Source organism: Electrophorus electricus, chromosome 9 (genome assembly GCF_013358815.1).
Source record: "Electrophorus electricus isolate fEleEle1 chromosome 9, fEleEle1.pri, whole genome shotgun sequence".
In the NCBI taxonomy this organism is placed as follows: domain Eukaryota; kingdom Metazoa; phylum Chordata; class Actinopteri; order Gymnotiformes; family Gymnotidae; genus Electrophorus; species Electrophorus electricus.
The window spans coordinates 16,899,022-16,914,213 of NC_049543.1; the positions used below are offsets into that span (position 1 = coordinate 16,899,022).

The window sequence follows — 15,192 nt, forward strand, 5'->3', positions numbered from 1 at the left end:
GCCAACTTACCCTTCAACTCTTTCTGAAGTATATTAATACCCTCTCTTTCTTCCTCAACTACTTGCCTACACTGCCTTCTAAGTTATATATTTTTGAAAGGCTAAAATTCAAAGTCCCTACACTTATTTTCTCTTATAGAGTAGGTAATATAATATTGAAGCTAAATTGCAGCTGGGAGTCTGCATTAAATACTCATATCCTTTTACACATATTCTTTGGCTAGATTTGAATCTTGTAGGAAACTGTGGAGTTAATGATAAAACACATAAATATGACTAAGCTATATCTGACCTGCTGATAGTCACTGGTCAAGACCTCCCTGACTTATTGCTACCACAAGACAATATAATAGCAGACATGAATGCAGCAGTAAGCAGAATTCCAACCACATATTATAACTGAAACCAACAAACCAACAATACAAGGACACAAAATACAAGTCACAGACTGTCTTCTTTAGAAACTGAATTAATAAATGCTCTTGTTTTCATACTCCCCTACTCACCAATTTACACACCAATTAAAAGGTATCACTTTATTTGTGGTATGCTTCACATAGAAGCAAAGTACTATACTGCCACCATGTGGTTGTTATCTCTCTGTTAAAAAAGTGGAATTTCACGATTCAGCTTGTACCTCTACTGCATTTAAACTTTATACCTATTTTGAAATTAACTTATATTCAACTTAAATTTACCATTATGCCACTATAGCTTTTCAGTAAATGTTTTAACCAACCCAATTCCCTCTTCAATCTCTTCAATGAGTCTTTTTGGTTTAACTATTTGTCATCTTTTTCATTGGTTTTCACTTGCTGCTTCTGGAGATTGTTACATTTCAGATGTGGTTGAAGACTCTGAGATTAACAACTCCACCAATGGAAAGCCCACTCTGAACTCTAGAATGCACAGCCATGTTAGGCTACAGAAGCTGCTGACATCTTCACCATGTCCCAGTTTGCAAGTGATCTCCAACAGGACAGTAATTTGCTGCATATAATGTAACATGAGAATATATCATAGAATGAGAAGAGTATGAAAAAGGCCAAACAGGAGGGAACAAACCCCACAGAATCCATCCAATTTTTGAAAATGCTTTATTTATCTACTGAACTGCTATATAAATAGCCTAGAATATTGCAGGAAAAGCCTTTTACAAATATTGCATGATAGAAAACAGTTCTTAAAAAGATCTATAAAGGGACAGAAATAGTTTTGGCAAGATCTAAAATCTCTGCAGCCATCAACATCTTGTTCGTTTAGTTTGAAGTAGCAAGAAAAAAGTTAAAAACCTACATATGTAGTGTTAATGAAATGATCGCGATAGGAAGGAAATTGTTTTCAGTGGATTTGTGACCCCTTGGGGTCAGCAATCATTTAAAACTGGCCTCTGTATCCAGTACATCTGCAAAAAAAATCCACAAATAAAAACATTTTCTATACCTCTTCACACACTATCAAACACTTTGGCAAAACATTTAACTCTCTAAACAAGGTGCATATAAAGGAAGAAAAAAATGTTCACTTCAAATATATTATAGCATTTCTTCTTACTTCATACACAAAACATTGCAATGTATATATTAAATATATCCTGACTGTTTTTGTCATAATAAAAGACTCTAACAGAGGCAATAAAGACCCTACTGGAGATGCAGGGTTTCTTAAGGTCCAGCTCACATGCTATCAGAATACTCCTCATATTCTCATGTGTATGCAGACACTTTGGGATAACAGAGAAATTCTACAAACCTAATGAGTAATGAGCTAAACAGTAATGAGAGGTGTGTTGAATCTGTGTATGCACATGCATTCATTTAGCACTTTTTAGCATTACTGTCTGATCTTATGCGAGTGTCTTTGCTCTGGCTGTGGACTGAGCCTTAAGGTGCCCCACTCCCACACAAATGTTGCTCAGTCTTACTACACAGGTTATACTCATCATCTGCTGCAATGATAATAAGCCAAAGCAAAAACCAACCAACCAAACAAAAATTGACAAGAAAAAAAAAATCTAAGACTCATGCCCCCCTTCCACAAAAAATAACAAAGCACAATATATCAGTAATGCAGACAAATCCTTCACCTTGTCTATGGAAAGAAGAGGAGAGATAGGACAGGTACAGAGGAATGAAGCCACCTCTGCCAGTGCTACTCTTTGCAATTCACAGGGATGGTACAATTGTGACATAACACAGTCATTAAGAATACATAATGAAGTGGTCATTCAGCTGTCTAAATTTAGACACTGAATTTTTATAATCATCTACTGGTTTATAAATGCTTTGAAAACAGACACAGATAAAATAAAAAGCTATCATAAGGCCATCTAACAGTTGCACAAGAAAGTTTTTGACCACTGGGGAGAAAAGGCACTATTGAATTAAAAGGGGATGCCCCTGCAGTATAATCCCAAGTATATACTCACACATTCATTGACCAGACAATAGCCTTCAGTGATACTCACTCACTCTGGGGTACAGTTACTTGATAGTGCCACCTGCAGGACAAAGTCTTAACATGGGCAGCACTAAAGGAGGCATAGTGGTGACATACAGCAGTTGTAGAGAGGCCTTAACCATGATCACAGTAGTCAAAGAAAATGTCTGAAAGGTAAAAACTCTAAATAGCTCAGGCCTCCCTGGTTCCAGTTTGGTCCCATTTATTCCAGGGGACAAGACTATTAATAAAATACCTCTGAAAATGTAAAAGTGCCTGTTCATTAGTTCAGGACACACACTCGCATGCAAACACCACAAACTAATAGCACACATATATTTTAATTGTGTTTAAACGCGTAAAACATTTCTTGCATTCTATTATAAGTGCACCTCACTGCAACCTCAAAGGTATTTACCATACACTGTACCATATGGAGTGTCAAAGACAAAAAATGTCAAACACATTAAAAAATTAAAGCTGTGGACGGTCACCCAAATGCAGAATGCATTATGATAAAGAAAAGAAAGAAAAAAAAAACTATACTTGTTACATATATTTGTTCTCAGAAAATACACACAAAAAAACTTTAAAAATGCTAATGCAAGGAAGTAAATACATAATATAAACATTTTGCTATCAAATGGGCAATAAGTGTTTTTTTATGAGCCAATAAAATTCAGTTCCATGGCACTTTTTAAAAATAGTTGTTTTCTTGATAAACAGAATGGTCTAAATTTGGAAACCGAAATGGGGTATTATTCCTAATTGGTCTAAAACACAAAGAATACACAGACAAGGAATAGATTGGCCATGGTCAGTTGGTAGCCTAGATCTAATTGAAACCAAGTGGCACAAAATGACATCTATTAATTACCACCTTATGAAAGTTAAAAAAAGCTTTAACCCCCCCCCAAAAAAACCCCACAACAACAACAAAAAGAAAACAAACAAACAAAAAACAACATGCACACACACACATTATGATATATTTCTTCAGTCTGATCAGTACATTCACATCATCATGGAAAAGCCACTCCACAAATACAAAATGTCAATTTGGGCCAACAGGTATGTGTATGTTATTTCTCAGATCCTCTGAAGCCTGAACAATACAAATGCTCCATCTGCATGAATCCACCTGTAAGTGGTAAGAACTTGCATCTTAAAATACTATTCTGATGGAGGTATTTCACTGTTTCTGAGAGATAATATGCGTAATAAATCTCTGCTGTGGATTGTGTGCATATGTATGTATACTGTGTTCCATTTTTTGTCTCTTACAGTTATACAAGTTTCAAGCATCAAAAATTCATACAATAAACAACAATCTCAAAACCTTTGAACAATAGTGAACTATTCAGTGAGCTTTAAAAGAATTAAACAACAAATACACCATAAAGAATGAAAGATGTTTAAAGTTAATATTCAGGTATTATTATTCAAACTTGAACTCAGACAACCTAGTAGATAGTAGATGATATTGTCTTCAAGAAACAACATTCAGAATCCTGTTTGAATATTAAAAATAAAATACATTGCTGTCATAGAATACTTTAAATTGTCTTTCTTCAGTGGTTGTATAGGTTTCTGCTGAGCAGCTGTAGAATTTTTTACTTCTTTTTGTGCGTTTTAAGATTTTTTTTCAGCATTTTTTGCTTATTCCAGAAAAAAAGAGTAAAAGGAGAAATTAAATATGCTGCATTTGAGTTTTATAAATACAACAAGGTTCCTTCTGTATTCTTTTTGCCATTTGAGTGACACTGGAGGAGTGATGGGGGTACTCCTCTTGGCCCTGCAGGTTCAAAAATGTTTCAGGGATTTTTGGTATTATCTGGAGTATACAGAACCTAGCACTAATTTGGCCAGGTTTGATTCCGCCTCTTTAAGCACTGAGATATTTTCCATATCAAATGATACTTATAAAGGAATCTCAGAATTTCACATGAATCCCTTCGTGCTATTTTGTTTTACAGGGACAGGGTTTTCTATATTTCAGATATCTAGAAGAAAACCAGAGAGAACAAACTATTCAAGACCTAGACTTAGTGCTCAACATATGCAACATTAGTCCAGATTAATCACAAAAGAGAAAGTTGGGTGCCTTGCTGAACCAAAGACGTAGTGAGGAACCACAGAAGTAGTGAAACTTGGAGCTTTGACTGATTAAATTAGGGGATGAAGGGGTGTGCTTGACATAGTTATATTTTAGGGACTTGAGATGAGACTGCTTAGAGTAGGTATTATAAATGGAACAAGAACCAGAAAGAACCAAATGAGCGCACACACTGATATCAGTAGGCCACACTGTGAATAGTCACTTGTAGGCTAGGTCATTCGGATCTAATGTTCTTGTGCTTGATGAGCTAGGTCAGTAGTTCGTGGCAGGCCAATCCAATCTTAAGGTTAGTCTAGGATATTTTTAGGGTTATATCCTAGGTATGCCCTGTGTTAGTAGGTGAGTAGGTCTAGTGAACCTCAAAAATGTTGCTAAAACCTCTGGGTTGTTTGGGAACATGAGATCAATGTCCTGGGTAACTGCAGGTTTAGTCTGTTTTGTTTTTTGGATCAATAGCGCTAATAGGTCTTCAGTACTTTTTGATGTTTTGGGCAGGCAGTGGGCTTGAAGGTGTCATGGTTAGTCACAGCGCTACAGTTTTCGGGTGGTGTTTCAGGTCAGTAGGTCTGGCATTGAGCCATTGGCCTCAGTAGGTCTGGTAGACATCATGAATTGGCATCTGGAAGGTAGTGGTGGGGAAGGCCTGGGGGACATAGCTGCTGTAACCTCCATAGGCAGCTGCCACAGCTGCGTTCTTCTGCAGCGCCGCCAGGGCAGCAGTGTTGGCGTGTGTGGCGATGGGCACGTAGCCAGCGGCACCGTACAGGCCAGCTGCCGCTGCCGGGATCCTCTGGACACCGTGAGCCACGGCGTATAGTGGGGTCATGGGGCGACCCTGAGCGGAAGAGAGGATTAGAAGGAAAGAGGGAGAGTGGGCAGTGAGAGATGGAGAGAGGGAGGGAGGAAATATTGTTCTCTTACAGGTTGTTACAGCAAAAAGAGCTGAGGCATTGAGGTATAGGACCTGAATTCATGCTCTGCAAAAGCAGTGAGGTAGCTGGAGGTCATTTAAATACAATGGCAGCTAGTGGTGCTGGTGGCAGGCAGCATATCAATTACTGACAGGGTGATAAGGGTGATCTGCTTGACAGGTAGAAGTTGAGTTGAGCTATATGCAAATAAGTGGTGCCAGGAATGCAGTGGCATGGAAAGTTGTTTTCATGGCTTTGGAGTCAATGCCAGGAATTTGAGATCATCATTTACATTTTTTTTTTAGATTCAAAAGAATATAACCTACTCAGGCTAAATGCTACTTCATGTTGGGTTTTATTCTTTTTAAAATGTAGCTGCATGACCAGGTAAATACAAATCTGCTGCCAGCCTACCCTTGCATGAGAATGCCCACTAGTGCCCACTAGACAAAGGCTGCATGGCTGATACCAAGCTGTCAGTGGTATAGTTAATTGTGGATTTAATTACTTTATGTATTACCTAAGTACACACATGCATGAATACTTTGGATGAACCACAGCTTATAATGCAATAATTAATCAAAAAAGGTCCATTAATCCTTTAATGCTTTTGCAGTAGTTCCAGTGTAGTTCCACTGTAGTACCTGAAAAGGTGGCGGCGTGGAGACTGTGGGTATGACGGCAGCAGTGGCGGTCGCAGAAGCGGGGTCATGCTGAAGGGCCAGGGGGTTGATCAGGTGCTCCACCGGGTGCACCTTTCCTTCCTCCACCAGTTTGGTAGCAGCAGGTGCAGCAGAAAATACAGCAGGGTACTGCGCACCTATAGCAGGCAGGGTCACTGCATGTGCACGCACACACATTCACAAATGCACACACAATTTAATTTTATAACCATAAAGTAAAATGAAGCATTATATTGTCACATAATGCAAAATATGTCTTTGTGAGCGTTACTTATGTGTAAAGTTACATTCAAACTAGACACTATATAATACAAAAGCATAGGAATACCTAAGAAAAGAAACTACTCAGTGTGTGTGAGAGGAACCAATGAACCAAGAGAAAGAACACAAGAATGAAAGAAAAGGGGGAAGGATTCAAACATACATAACCTTTTCTCAGTTATGGCAGGTGACGTGGCTTAACAGTAACACCACCAATCTCACACTCATGCAAACACACAAGGTTTTTCATTGTTTCCATGGACAAAAAGACTTTTCATTCTTTCAGTTAAATCAGATTTAGGTTAAGGGGGTTTAGCTGATGTCACTATATTCCTATCAGGAGTTAGAGAAGTTCACTGATCTGAGATCAGGCCTCTGAGGGATCAAACAGCTCAAACTGAAGGCAATAGGTCTGCTGATTTCACAGTAGAAGAATAAGTGATTAAAGACCCCCTTGTCCAAACAATCGCCACAATTCTCCAACATAGTATAGTTATATATTAAAAAGTTCTTTGAGCAGAATGGACAAGCTTTTGAAAAATGGAAGAAAATCAGTAGTGCATATAGTAAGGAAGCATATGTTATGAAGCAGGCAGCAATATCACAGAAAAGGGGAAGTGGTAGTGTTTTTCTACACAGCTCCAGTCCAGTAGGGGGCAGAAGAACCAGAGAAGTTCTCTCTTTTTCATACAGTCAAACTGCTGTACTTTGTGTTTTGGTATTGAAGAGTTTTCAAGTTATCTTGAATTCAAAGAAAACAAAATTAACTTTTTCATTGAGAGAACTGCAGCAATGCCTGTCCCCTGTAACTGAGCCCAGCTGAGTAGTGCATATGGGTGTGGCTGGATGTAGCTGTGTTTAACACTGTGGGTGGATGTAGCTGTGTGACTTTCACACTGACTTGTGGCAGGCTTAATGCCCACTGGGTTAACAGCTGCCAGCTCCAGACTAGGCATGAGCTCGTATGGTTTGTCCGGCTGCTTGGTCTTTCCTTCATGGTAGCGGCTGTAAATGCCCCGGCCAGCTGAGTAACCACCAAGGTATGAGCCGCGGGGCCCTGGGCCCCTGTTACCGGCCCCAGCACGACCACGGCCTCTTACAGTACCTGCTTGAAATACAAATGACAGGGAGGGGGCACTCTTCAGACACTGGCAGATGGAGGGAGTTGGATGGATCGTGTTTTTTGTATATGGCAGCTGTGTGATATCCTGCAAGATATAGGCAGACCGTGCATGTCTGGAACATGTGTTGTTTATCCACATTCTCCCTTTCAAAAGATTTAATCACAACCAGCCAAAAAGATTTGCTTAAAAAGCCACTCGGGAATTGATTTTCATTTTTTCCTCCTCACAATAGACCTATTCATACATCACTATATTTATAAATCTATATAAACTGAGTAGGGTAACTATGATCATTTTGCTCATATATAATCTTTACATGTAGTTATATAGTGTTAAGTGTTCATTAACAAATTTGTGTAGGTTCTATGGGTCTATAACAGTGGGAGGTGTAGTAGGGGTAGTTAAATATGTGTTAAGTGAGGAAGTCTCATAATATGGGAGTGGTTTCTTTCATTCCTGTGAAAAATGGCCAATGTGTACAAAAGATTAATGAAACAAGCTAGGCTGTGAAATCAACTCTCTTTGTTCAACATGGCAAACAAAAAAGATCAATCTGAAACAATAGCTGCCAACCAAAAATCACAAGCCTCACGAATTTCTGATTCAGGTTAGATCATTCTTGAACAACATAGATTTGCCCCAGAGGACCAATTTCATGTTCATACTGTCTCCAGATCTTAGCTGCTCCTTAGCTCCCTGACCCAGAGCAGTCTGAAACCAAATATACTCAATCAGCCTTGTTTCCATAGCAATAAAGGATTACCCAAAAAGGTGAACCCAAAATTGCTAACATGGCTAAAAATGGATGAAAGTTAGTATGGTCCAGTTATTCCAGTTTGGATAATGTTAACTGTAGCCTGCCAGCTTGCATTCATTATTAACAATCTTAGCATTTGGGGGGGTTTTGCCATTGTATTTGCCAGTTTTTCCACTTTATTTATATGCCCCTCTTTTTTGACAAGAAATTTGACTATAAATTCAAGGTAAAAAAGATTACCATCACTTAATATATAATATGTATATTTGGTGCCTATGAGAAGATTATAAGAGAAATAATATGGAACCCAGTGCCACAGTCATAAACATTAATCAGCTCAAACTCTTGATTTTTGAAGGGGATCTTCAAAGGAAGTGGAGATTTTGGTAGCTGGATCTAGTGACTGTTCTGATCCTTTGTTCACAAATTCAATTTCATGCTAATTTAGGCTGAAATAGTATAAGTGGAATCATGCTGCCATAGACAGGAAGCTCAACAACAGTAAGAGCCTTTGACAGTTATGATATTTGAGACATTACCAAAGTGTTACCAATGTCTACAAGTCATTCAGGGTGATTATCATTTAAATGGAACTGAGGTTGTATTGAGAATATGATTTTTAGATGTTTTAAAACATTTATATATTAGTCATCCTGATGGTCACCACCCCCAGCAAACCCTGACCTAAGCTACAAAGGAAAGTAAGACAAATATCCCCAACCTTTGATGAAGTAGTCACGGTTGGGGCCAATGAGAGTGTTGTAGGGGTAACCGTAGTAGGTCAGTGTGTAGGGGTCGCACTGGTACACGTAGTTCTGCTGTGTGCCCTCGCTGCTGGCCAGGATTGCCGCTGTAGCCACCGCCCCTTTGGATGCCTTCTGATAGCGGGTGTACTGCTCCTTGTCCACAGGCTTGGCCAACGTCACCTCGATGCATGAGCCCTCAATCTCGGTACCATTCAGGTGCTCCATGGCAACCACGGCATCTTCGCGGCTGGTGAAGTGCACAAAGGCATAATCGCGGATTTTCTTCACACGCTCCACGCAGCCCGGGCTGAACTGGCTGAACGTCTGCCGCAGTGTCTCCTCGCTTGTCTCGATCATCAGGTTACGTACGTACAGGATCTTCACCGTCTCCATGACGTCCTCATCCACATCGATTTCCGGCTCCGCCCAGTCCACTGCAATCTGGTGACCCCAGAGCTGGGTGTGCATAAAAGTTGGCCAAAGGTCAGGATCATGAAAACACAGTGATAGTTTAAAGCTATTTTACCAAGGACATACCTGGCCCAATGAATTAATCACTTAGACTCAAAAAACCCACTGATAGGACCATACTCACGTTCCCCTTAGTAGCATTTACATACCTTTCATATTAGTTTCAGTGTTGAATAATATAACTAAGTTAATAACTAAATGATCAGCCTTGAGTTTAAGAGGTTAATGACACTTAGTTCATTTGAGAGTTTCCTAATTGGAGATTCCGGACATGTACTGTCCGTGGGCCTCGATCAGCGAGCACATTTGGGTGTCTAACCTGAATTCTCCCGGGCATCAGCTTCCTCCTGGCCATGGCTGCAGCGCGATGGGACTCATACTCCACAAAAGCGAAGCCACGGTTCTTCATCTTGTCCGCCGCACTTGCGTACACAATCACATCCAGCACCCCTTCTGTTACCTTGGAGACCTCCTCAAGGATCTCCTCCCGTTTCTTGGTCTTGGGGATGCCACCAATAAACAGGCGGCAGTTGTCCACACTGGAGCACACGCCCAGCAGGCGTCCTGGCCGCACTTCATAATTGTTCAGTTCTCGCACAGCTCGCTTGGCCTCATGCTTCTGTGTGTACATGACGAAGGCGTAGCCACGGTTCTTCCCGTCGAAGTCCATCATCAGGCGCATCTCGTAGATGCACCCGACACCCTCAAACACCGGCACTAGCTCGTCTTCATAGACGTCGCGTGGGATCTTCCCTACGAAGATCTCGCAGCCCCGCGGAGGGGACGGGCCTTGCCAGCCAGGGGGAGGGCCATATTTTCGCTGTCCGTTCTCTTGCACCATCCTGTAGCCTGTCCGCTCCATCAGGGCCAATAGTGAGGCTTCGTTAGGGGCTCCAGCCACACCCTCTGGGATTGAGCCATGCTGGACTGGATGACTGGAGGCTGGCTTAGAAATGGAGGAGGGGCTAGAGTTACTCATGGTGACTGCAGATGCGGAATCTTCTGCTGTCATTCTGACACAAGCTTCCAATCAGATTTGGAGTCTGATGAAAGAAAATAAGCATTTGATCAGATTTATAATAATTACTGAAACTTGTACAATTTTATGGACTGTGGAGAGATAAACATAATTATTCTATATACTGTAGCTAGGTGGACCACTTGAATGTTTATTGGAGGAAAAGGCAAATCAAGTAAAGTTTACCTTTTCTACCAGAAGAGGGCGATTTAGTTAACTAAATATTTGAGGCTAGGTATGACAAAGCCGTGGAAATGTTTGTATATGTAATAGCAACATGATCACTGAGATATGATCAAGGTATGTAATATCAGCAACATGATCACTGAAAATCAAACAGTTGCTGTTTCCTCACTAATTTCACACTAGCAAAACAGCTTTGCTAATCAACAACTGATGAGCAGGCCTGTAATTTAGACTTGTATATCTCAAACTGACACAGTCCTCCCACCCTTCTCATCTACCCACCGACACACACACACACACACACACACACACACACACACACACACACACACACACACACACACACACACACACACACACATCATACCTCAAAAACAAAAACAAAAACAAAAAAAAACCCACAGCAAAAAACAAATCCTGTTCTCCACCTAAAACAGCCTATTAATGCCCTCTAAGCTGTGTGGATCTACATTCTTCAGAATGGAAAAAAAAATCTCAGATCTTTCAGTTCAGATTTCACTCAACACATCATACAGATCCAGACCAGCAAAAAAAAGGACCACACACAAAAAATGCAATAGCTCAGCAATGAACTGTTATCTTTCAAATATATCTGTCAAAGTTTCTGAACAGCTTTGTGTAGGCTTGCCTATGCGGTCATTCCAAGAAAGAAAATTGCAAAACAATTAAACAACCTCAAGCAGTAGTTTGAGGAGTGTTGTGTTTATTTGCAGTTGTTTCCTTTTGACTTGACCAAACCTGAAACTGAGTACAGGCAGTTAGCTGGACTTTGATCCCCACACTGTGTGTGAGGGTTAGGTTGCTTAGTGATCACTCCATGGTTATATATGCGCAGCGGGTTGACCCAGCAAGCCACACACAGCTTTATGTGGAACACATTAGACACATAATCAATCTCTCTCTCTCTCTCTCTCTCTCTCTCTCTCTCTCTCTCTCTCTCTCACACACACACACACACACACACACACACACACACACACACACACACACACACACACACACATTCACAAATACATGAACAACCTAAAATTAGATTTTTTAAAAAAAAGCAAGAGTGAAAACCATGTACATTCATCTTAACAGCTGAAAACAATAATACCTTCCCCCCCAAAAAAATCCCAGGTCAAGAACACATTATAGAAGGAAAAGTGCAAAGGTCATAGGTAATCTCTTTAGGTAGCAAGTTTACAACCCCACACCACACCACACACACACACACACACACACACACACAGTACCTGTAAGTTTCATGGCTTGTTCCAAGAGTTTGACTGTGAAAGCATGTGACTGAGTGAGATGACTGAATAACAGACAACTCAGCAGAACTAAACCAAACCTTGCTCACTTCCTCCTACACACACACACACACACACACACACACACACACACACACACACACACACACACACACACACACACACACACACACACACACAGACAATCAGTATTTGGCTCAAGACCAAGCAGAAACAGGAAGAATAAGAAAGACACTGACCAATCAGAAACCCAAGAGACAGGTGGACAGACCAATCATAATCCCAATCTTTGAGACTACTGAATAAATGTGACCACTTTCCAGTCCTAAATCCTGCACAACCGTTTACTATCAATATTATAGTATAGTACACTTGACCCTCTACTACCAGAGTTGAAGTAAATGAGAAAAATGCCATGAAACTGTTCAGAAAATTAAGATACTACAGCAATCACAAAAAGGTGTTTCTATTAGGTCATATGTTTGACATGAGAGGAGTTAATGTATAGAATTTGTAAAACCAGGTTCTAGAATCTGGTGTTTGTGTGTTGATTTTAGTGAAAGAAAAAAAATTGAGAGAGAAAAAGAGAGAGGGGTAATGATTTTGGAAACCGGTAGGGGAGGGGACAGACAGAATGAATCACGACTCAGCAGAAAATAGGTAGGAGAATAGAAGGGAAAAGAAATAATGGAACTCTGCCAGAGGTTGTGCAAGGGTAAAGTTAAGGGGGAGTGTCTAACAGAAATGCTAAGTAGAGGGCCAGACATTGTGTGTGTGTGTGTGCATCTAAAAGCATATGTATATGTCTGTTTTCTGGAACTGAAACTGTGATGGTCCTTGTTCTGTTAAGAGGTGCTGGGAACAGCTGGAAGTGAAAATCTGTATGGGGGAAAGAATGAAAGTGTGAGCAAACATGCAAACATGAGAGAGAGAAAGAGAAAGAAAGGGAGAAAGAGTGAGATAGAGAGAGAGGTTTGATAATTTTCCAGCCAACATGCAGCTTCTATTTCTCATGGTATCTGTTTGGCAAAAGTTGACCTTTATGTGTTTTTGTGTTTCTATGTTTGTGTGACTGTGTGTGTGTTTGAGTGCGCTGTTTGCGTGTGTATCTGTGCGCACACAAGGGAAACCTGAGGCTGCAGCAGGTGGATGATTAACTCACACAAATCACTGCCTACTTGAACGTGAACACATACGCATGCGCGCAAACACACACACACACACACACACACACACACACACACACACACACACACACACACACACACACACACACAGTAACATGAGCCACCAAAAAAATAAATACAGCACATTCTTGTCAACTGGAAAAAATATTTCATCTCATCCAGTCCTTACATCCTCTTCCTCCCCATATACACACAGTCCTGAGATCAGAGACAAATTGTGTATTTTTGTGTGTGTGTGTGATGGCTGATCTTTATAACAGTGTCATATGAGCAATCATATGAGCTTTAGTAACTGATGCACACAGTCAATACCATTTTATTGTGAGCCCTGTAAAAGGCAGTTCATGTTAGAGAAGCTAAAGACTGGTGCACTGGCAGGTTTGATGTGTTAATGAGTTTATGGCCCAGTGTACCTGTGTGGTGTGGTTTGCCCTTATCTGAGACATTGATTGACAAAAGGATCTGGCCTTTGACTTATTGCAGGAGAAGACCACACTCAGCACATACAAGGGGAGCATGTCTGCACAGGGCCTGGGCCACAGCTGGTAGTAAAAGAACACATAGATGAAAGTGTAGAACAGTGCTTGTTTAGCCCTCCTGAAGAATACTGCTGATAGGGAGGGAATGTATATACAGATGTATATACATCTGTATATATAGATTTAGATTTATACTCAATTAACCTGTTACAACAACTGTAGATATGGTACTATACAATGGATCTGTACATTCTGTAGATTGTGTACATATATACTCGACCATATACATTGTACATTGTGTATATAATCATAATATACATATATATTGTACATACATTATTAATATATTTTGTACATACATAGAATATATATATTTATCTGTATATATTTTTTTTTCTCTATGCACCCCTGGTTCTCTTCCTCAGTTTGGACAGAGCACTCTCCACCATTTCACTGCGTGTTGTACTGTGTATGACTATGTATGTGACAAATAAACCAAACTTGAAACTTGAAACTTGAAACTTGGAAGAGAGGAAATAAAACACACATGCGTGGAGAAAGACTCTTAAGAACAATGATGTGAAAGTAATGTATGTTTCCATTTGGTTATGAAAGGGAGTCAAAGAGACAGGATACAGTATCCTGGATGAAATCATGCTAATAATACAGAGTCTTGTGTTTTGTCTTTTTCTGACTCCTGAGCTAAAGATAAACACAAGTACACCCCCCCACACACACACACACACAAACCATGGTACAAAGGCATCTATGCTCCTGTGTTTGCCTATTAGCTCTTAAGTGGAAGAACACATACAAAAAAAACCACATTTGCATGTGCGTGTAGATGCGCGCGCGCACACGCACACACACACACACACACACACACACACACACACACACACACACACACACACACACAGCGATGTATGAGCGGTTGTCAAACTGCTTACCAGAGCTGGACCAGTATGGATAAAATAATGGATATGCAAAATAAAAAACTGATATTTCACAGGTGTGAGTGTGTGTGTGTGTGTGTGTGTGTGTGTTTGTGTGTGTGTCTGTCTGTTTGAGAGAGCTTATACATGTGCAGGTAGTGTGGTTGTAAAGTTTTTCCATTTATTCACTGAGGTGCCAAATACATTTTTTTTTGTTTACATAACTACACTTGGTGTGTATACATGTGTGTCCGGTAAAATTCTTATAAATACACACACACACACACACACACACACACACACACACACAGATTGTAAGCATTATTTGTCTTGACATCAGAACAAACAACATATTGTATAGAACAGTTAAGAGGGTATAGAAAAGACCCCCCACCCACCCACACACACACACACCTCAGTGCACTCAGTAAGTGATGGAATGGGGGTGGGGTAGGATGTGGCAGGTTTACAGGATCAAAGGGCAGTAGATGAGGGGTGCGTGCATGTGTGTGTGCTGGGTCTGTTGTCACTTGGGTTTTGATTAACTCTCTTTGAAGGTCAAAGTTCATCCTGATGCTGACATCTAATCAGGTGGTTTA

At 40.4% G+C, this 15,192-nt stretch overlaps 1 protein-coding gene across 8 annotated transcripts in view; it reads right to left on the minus strand.

Annotated features, from left to right (window-relative positions):
- Positions 1-1,080: 1,080 nt before the first annotated feature.
- The window catches only part of rbm47 (RNA binding motif protein 47), a 24,747-nt gene continuing 10,635 nt past the window's right edge, over positions 1,081-15,192 (minus strand). For 3 of the 8 annotated variants that reach the window (XM_027032163.2, XM_027032164.2, XM_027032165.2), the window contains exons 2-6: positions 9,831-10,554; positions 9,016-9,496; positions 7,315-7,521; positions 6,114-6,307; positions 1,081-5,393 (exon numbers count right to left, since the gene is read on the minus strand). In XM_027032163.2, the coding sequence (XP_026887964.1) occupies positions 5,145-5,393; positions 6,114-6,307; positions 7,315-7,521; positions 9,016-9,496; positions 9,831-10,523 (1,824 nt within the window). In that variant the 5' untranslated portion in view covers positions 10,524-10,554 and the 3' untranslated portion in view covers positions 1,081-5,144. The remainder of the gene's footprint in view (positions 5,394-6,113; positions 6,308-7,314; positions 7,522-9,015; positions 9,497-9,830; positions 10,555-15,192) is intronic. The other 5 variants (XM_027032169.2, XM_027032170.2, XM_027032167.2 and 2 more) reach the window with 5 other exon arrangements.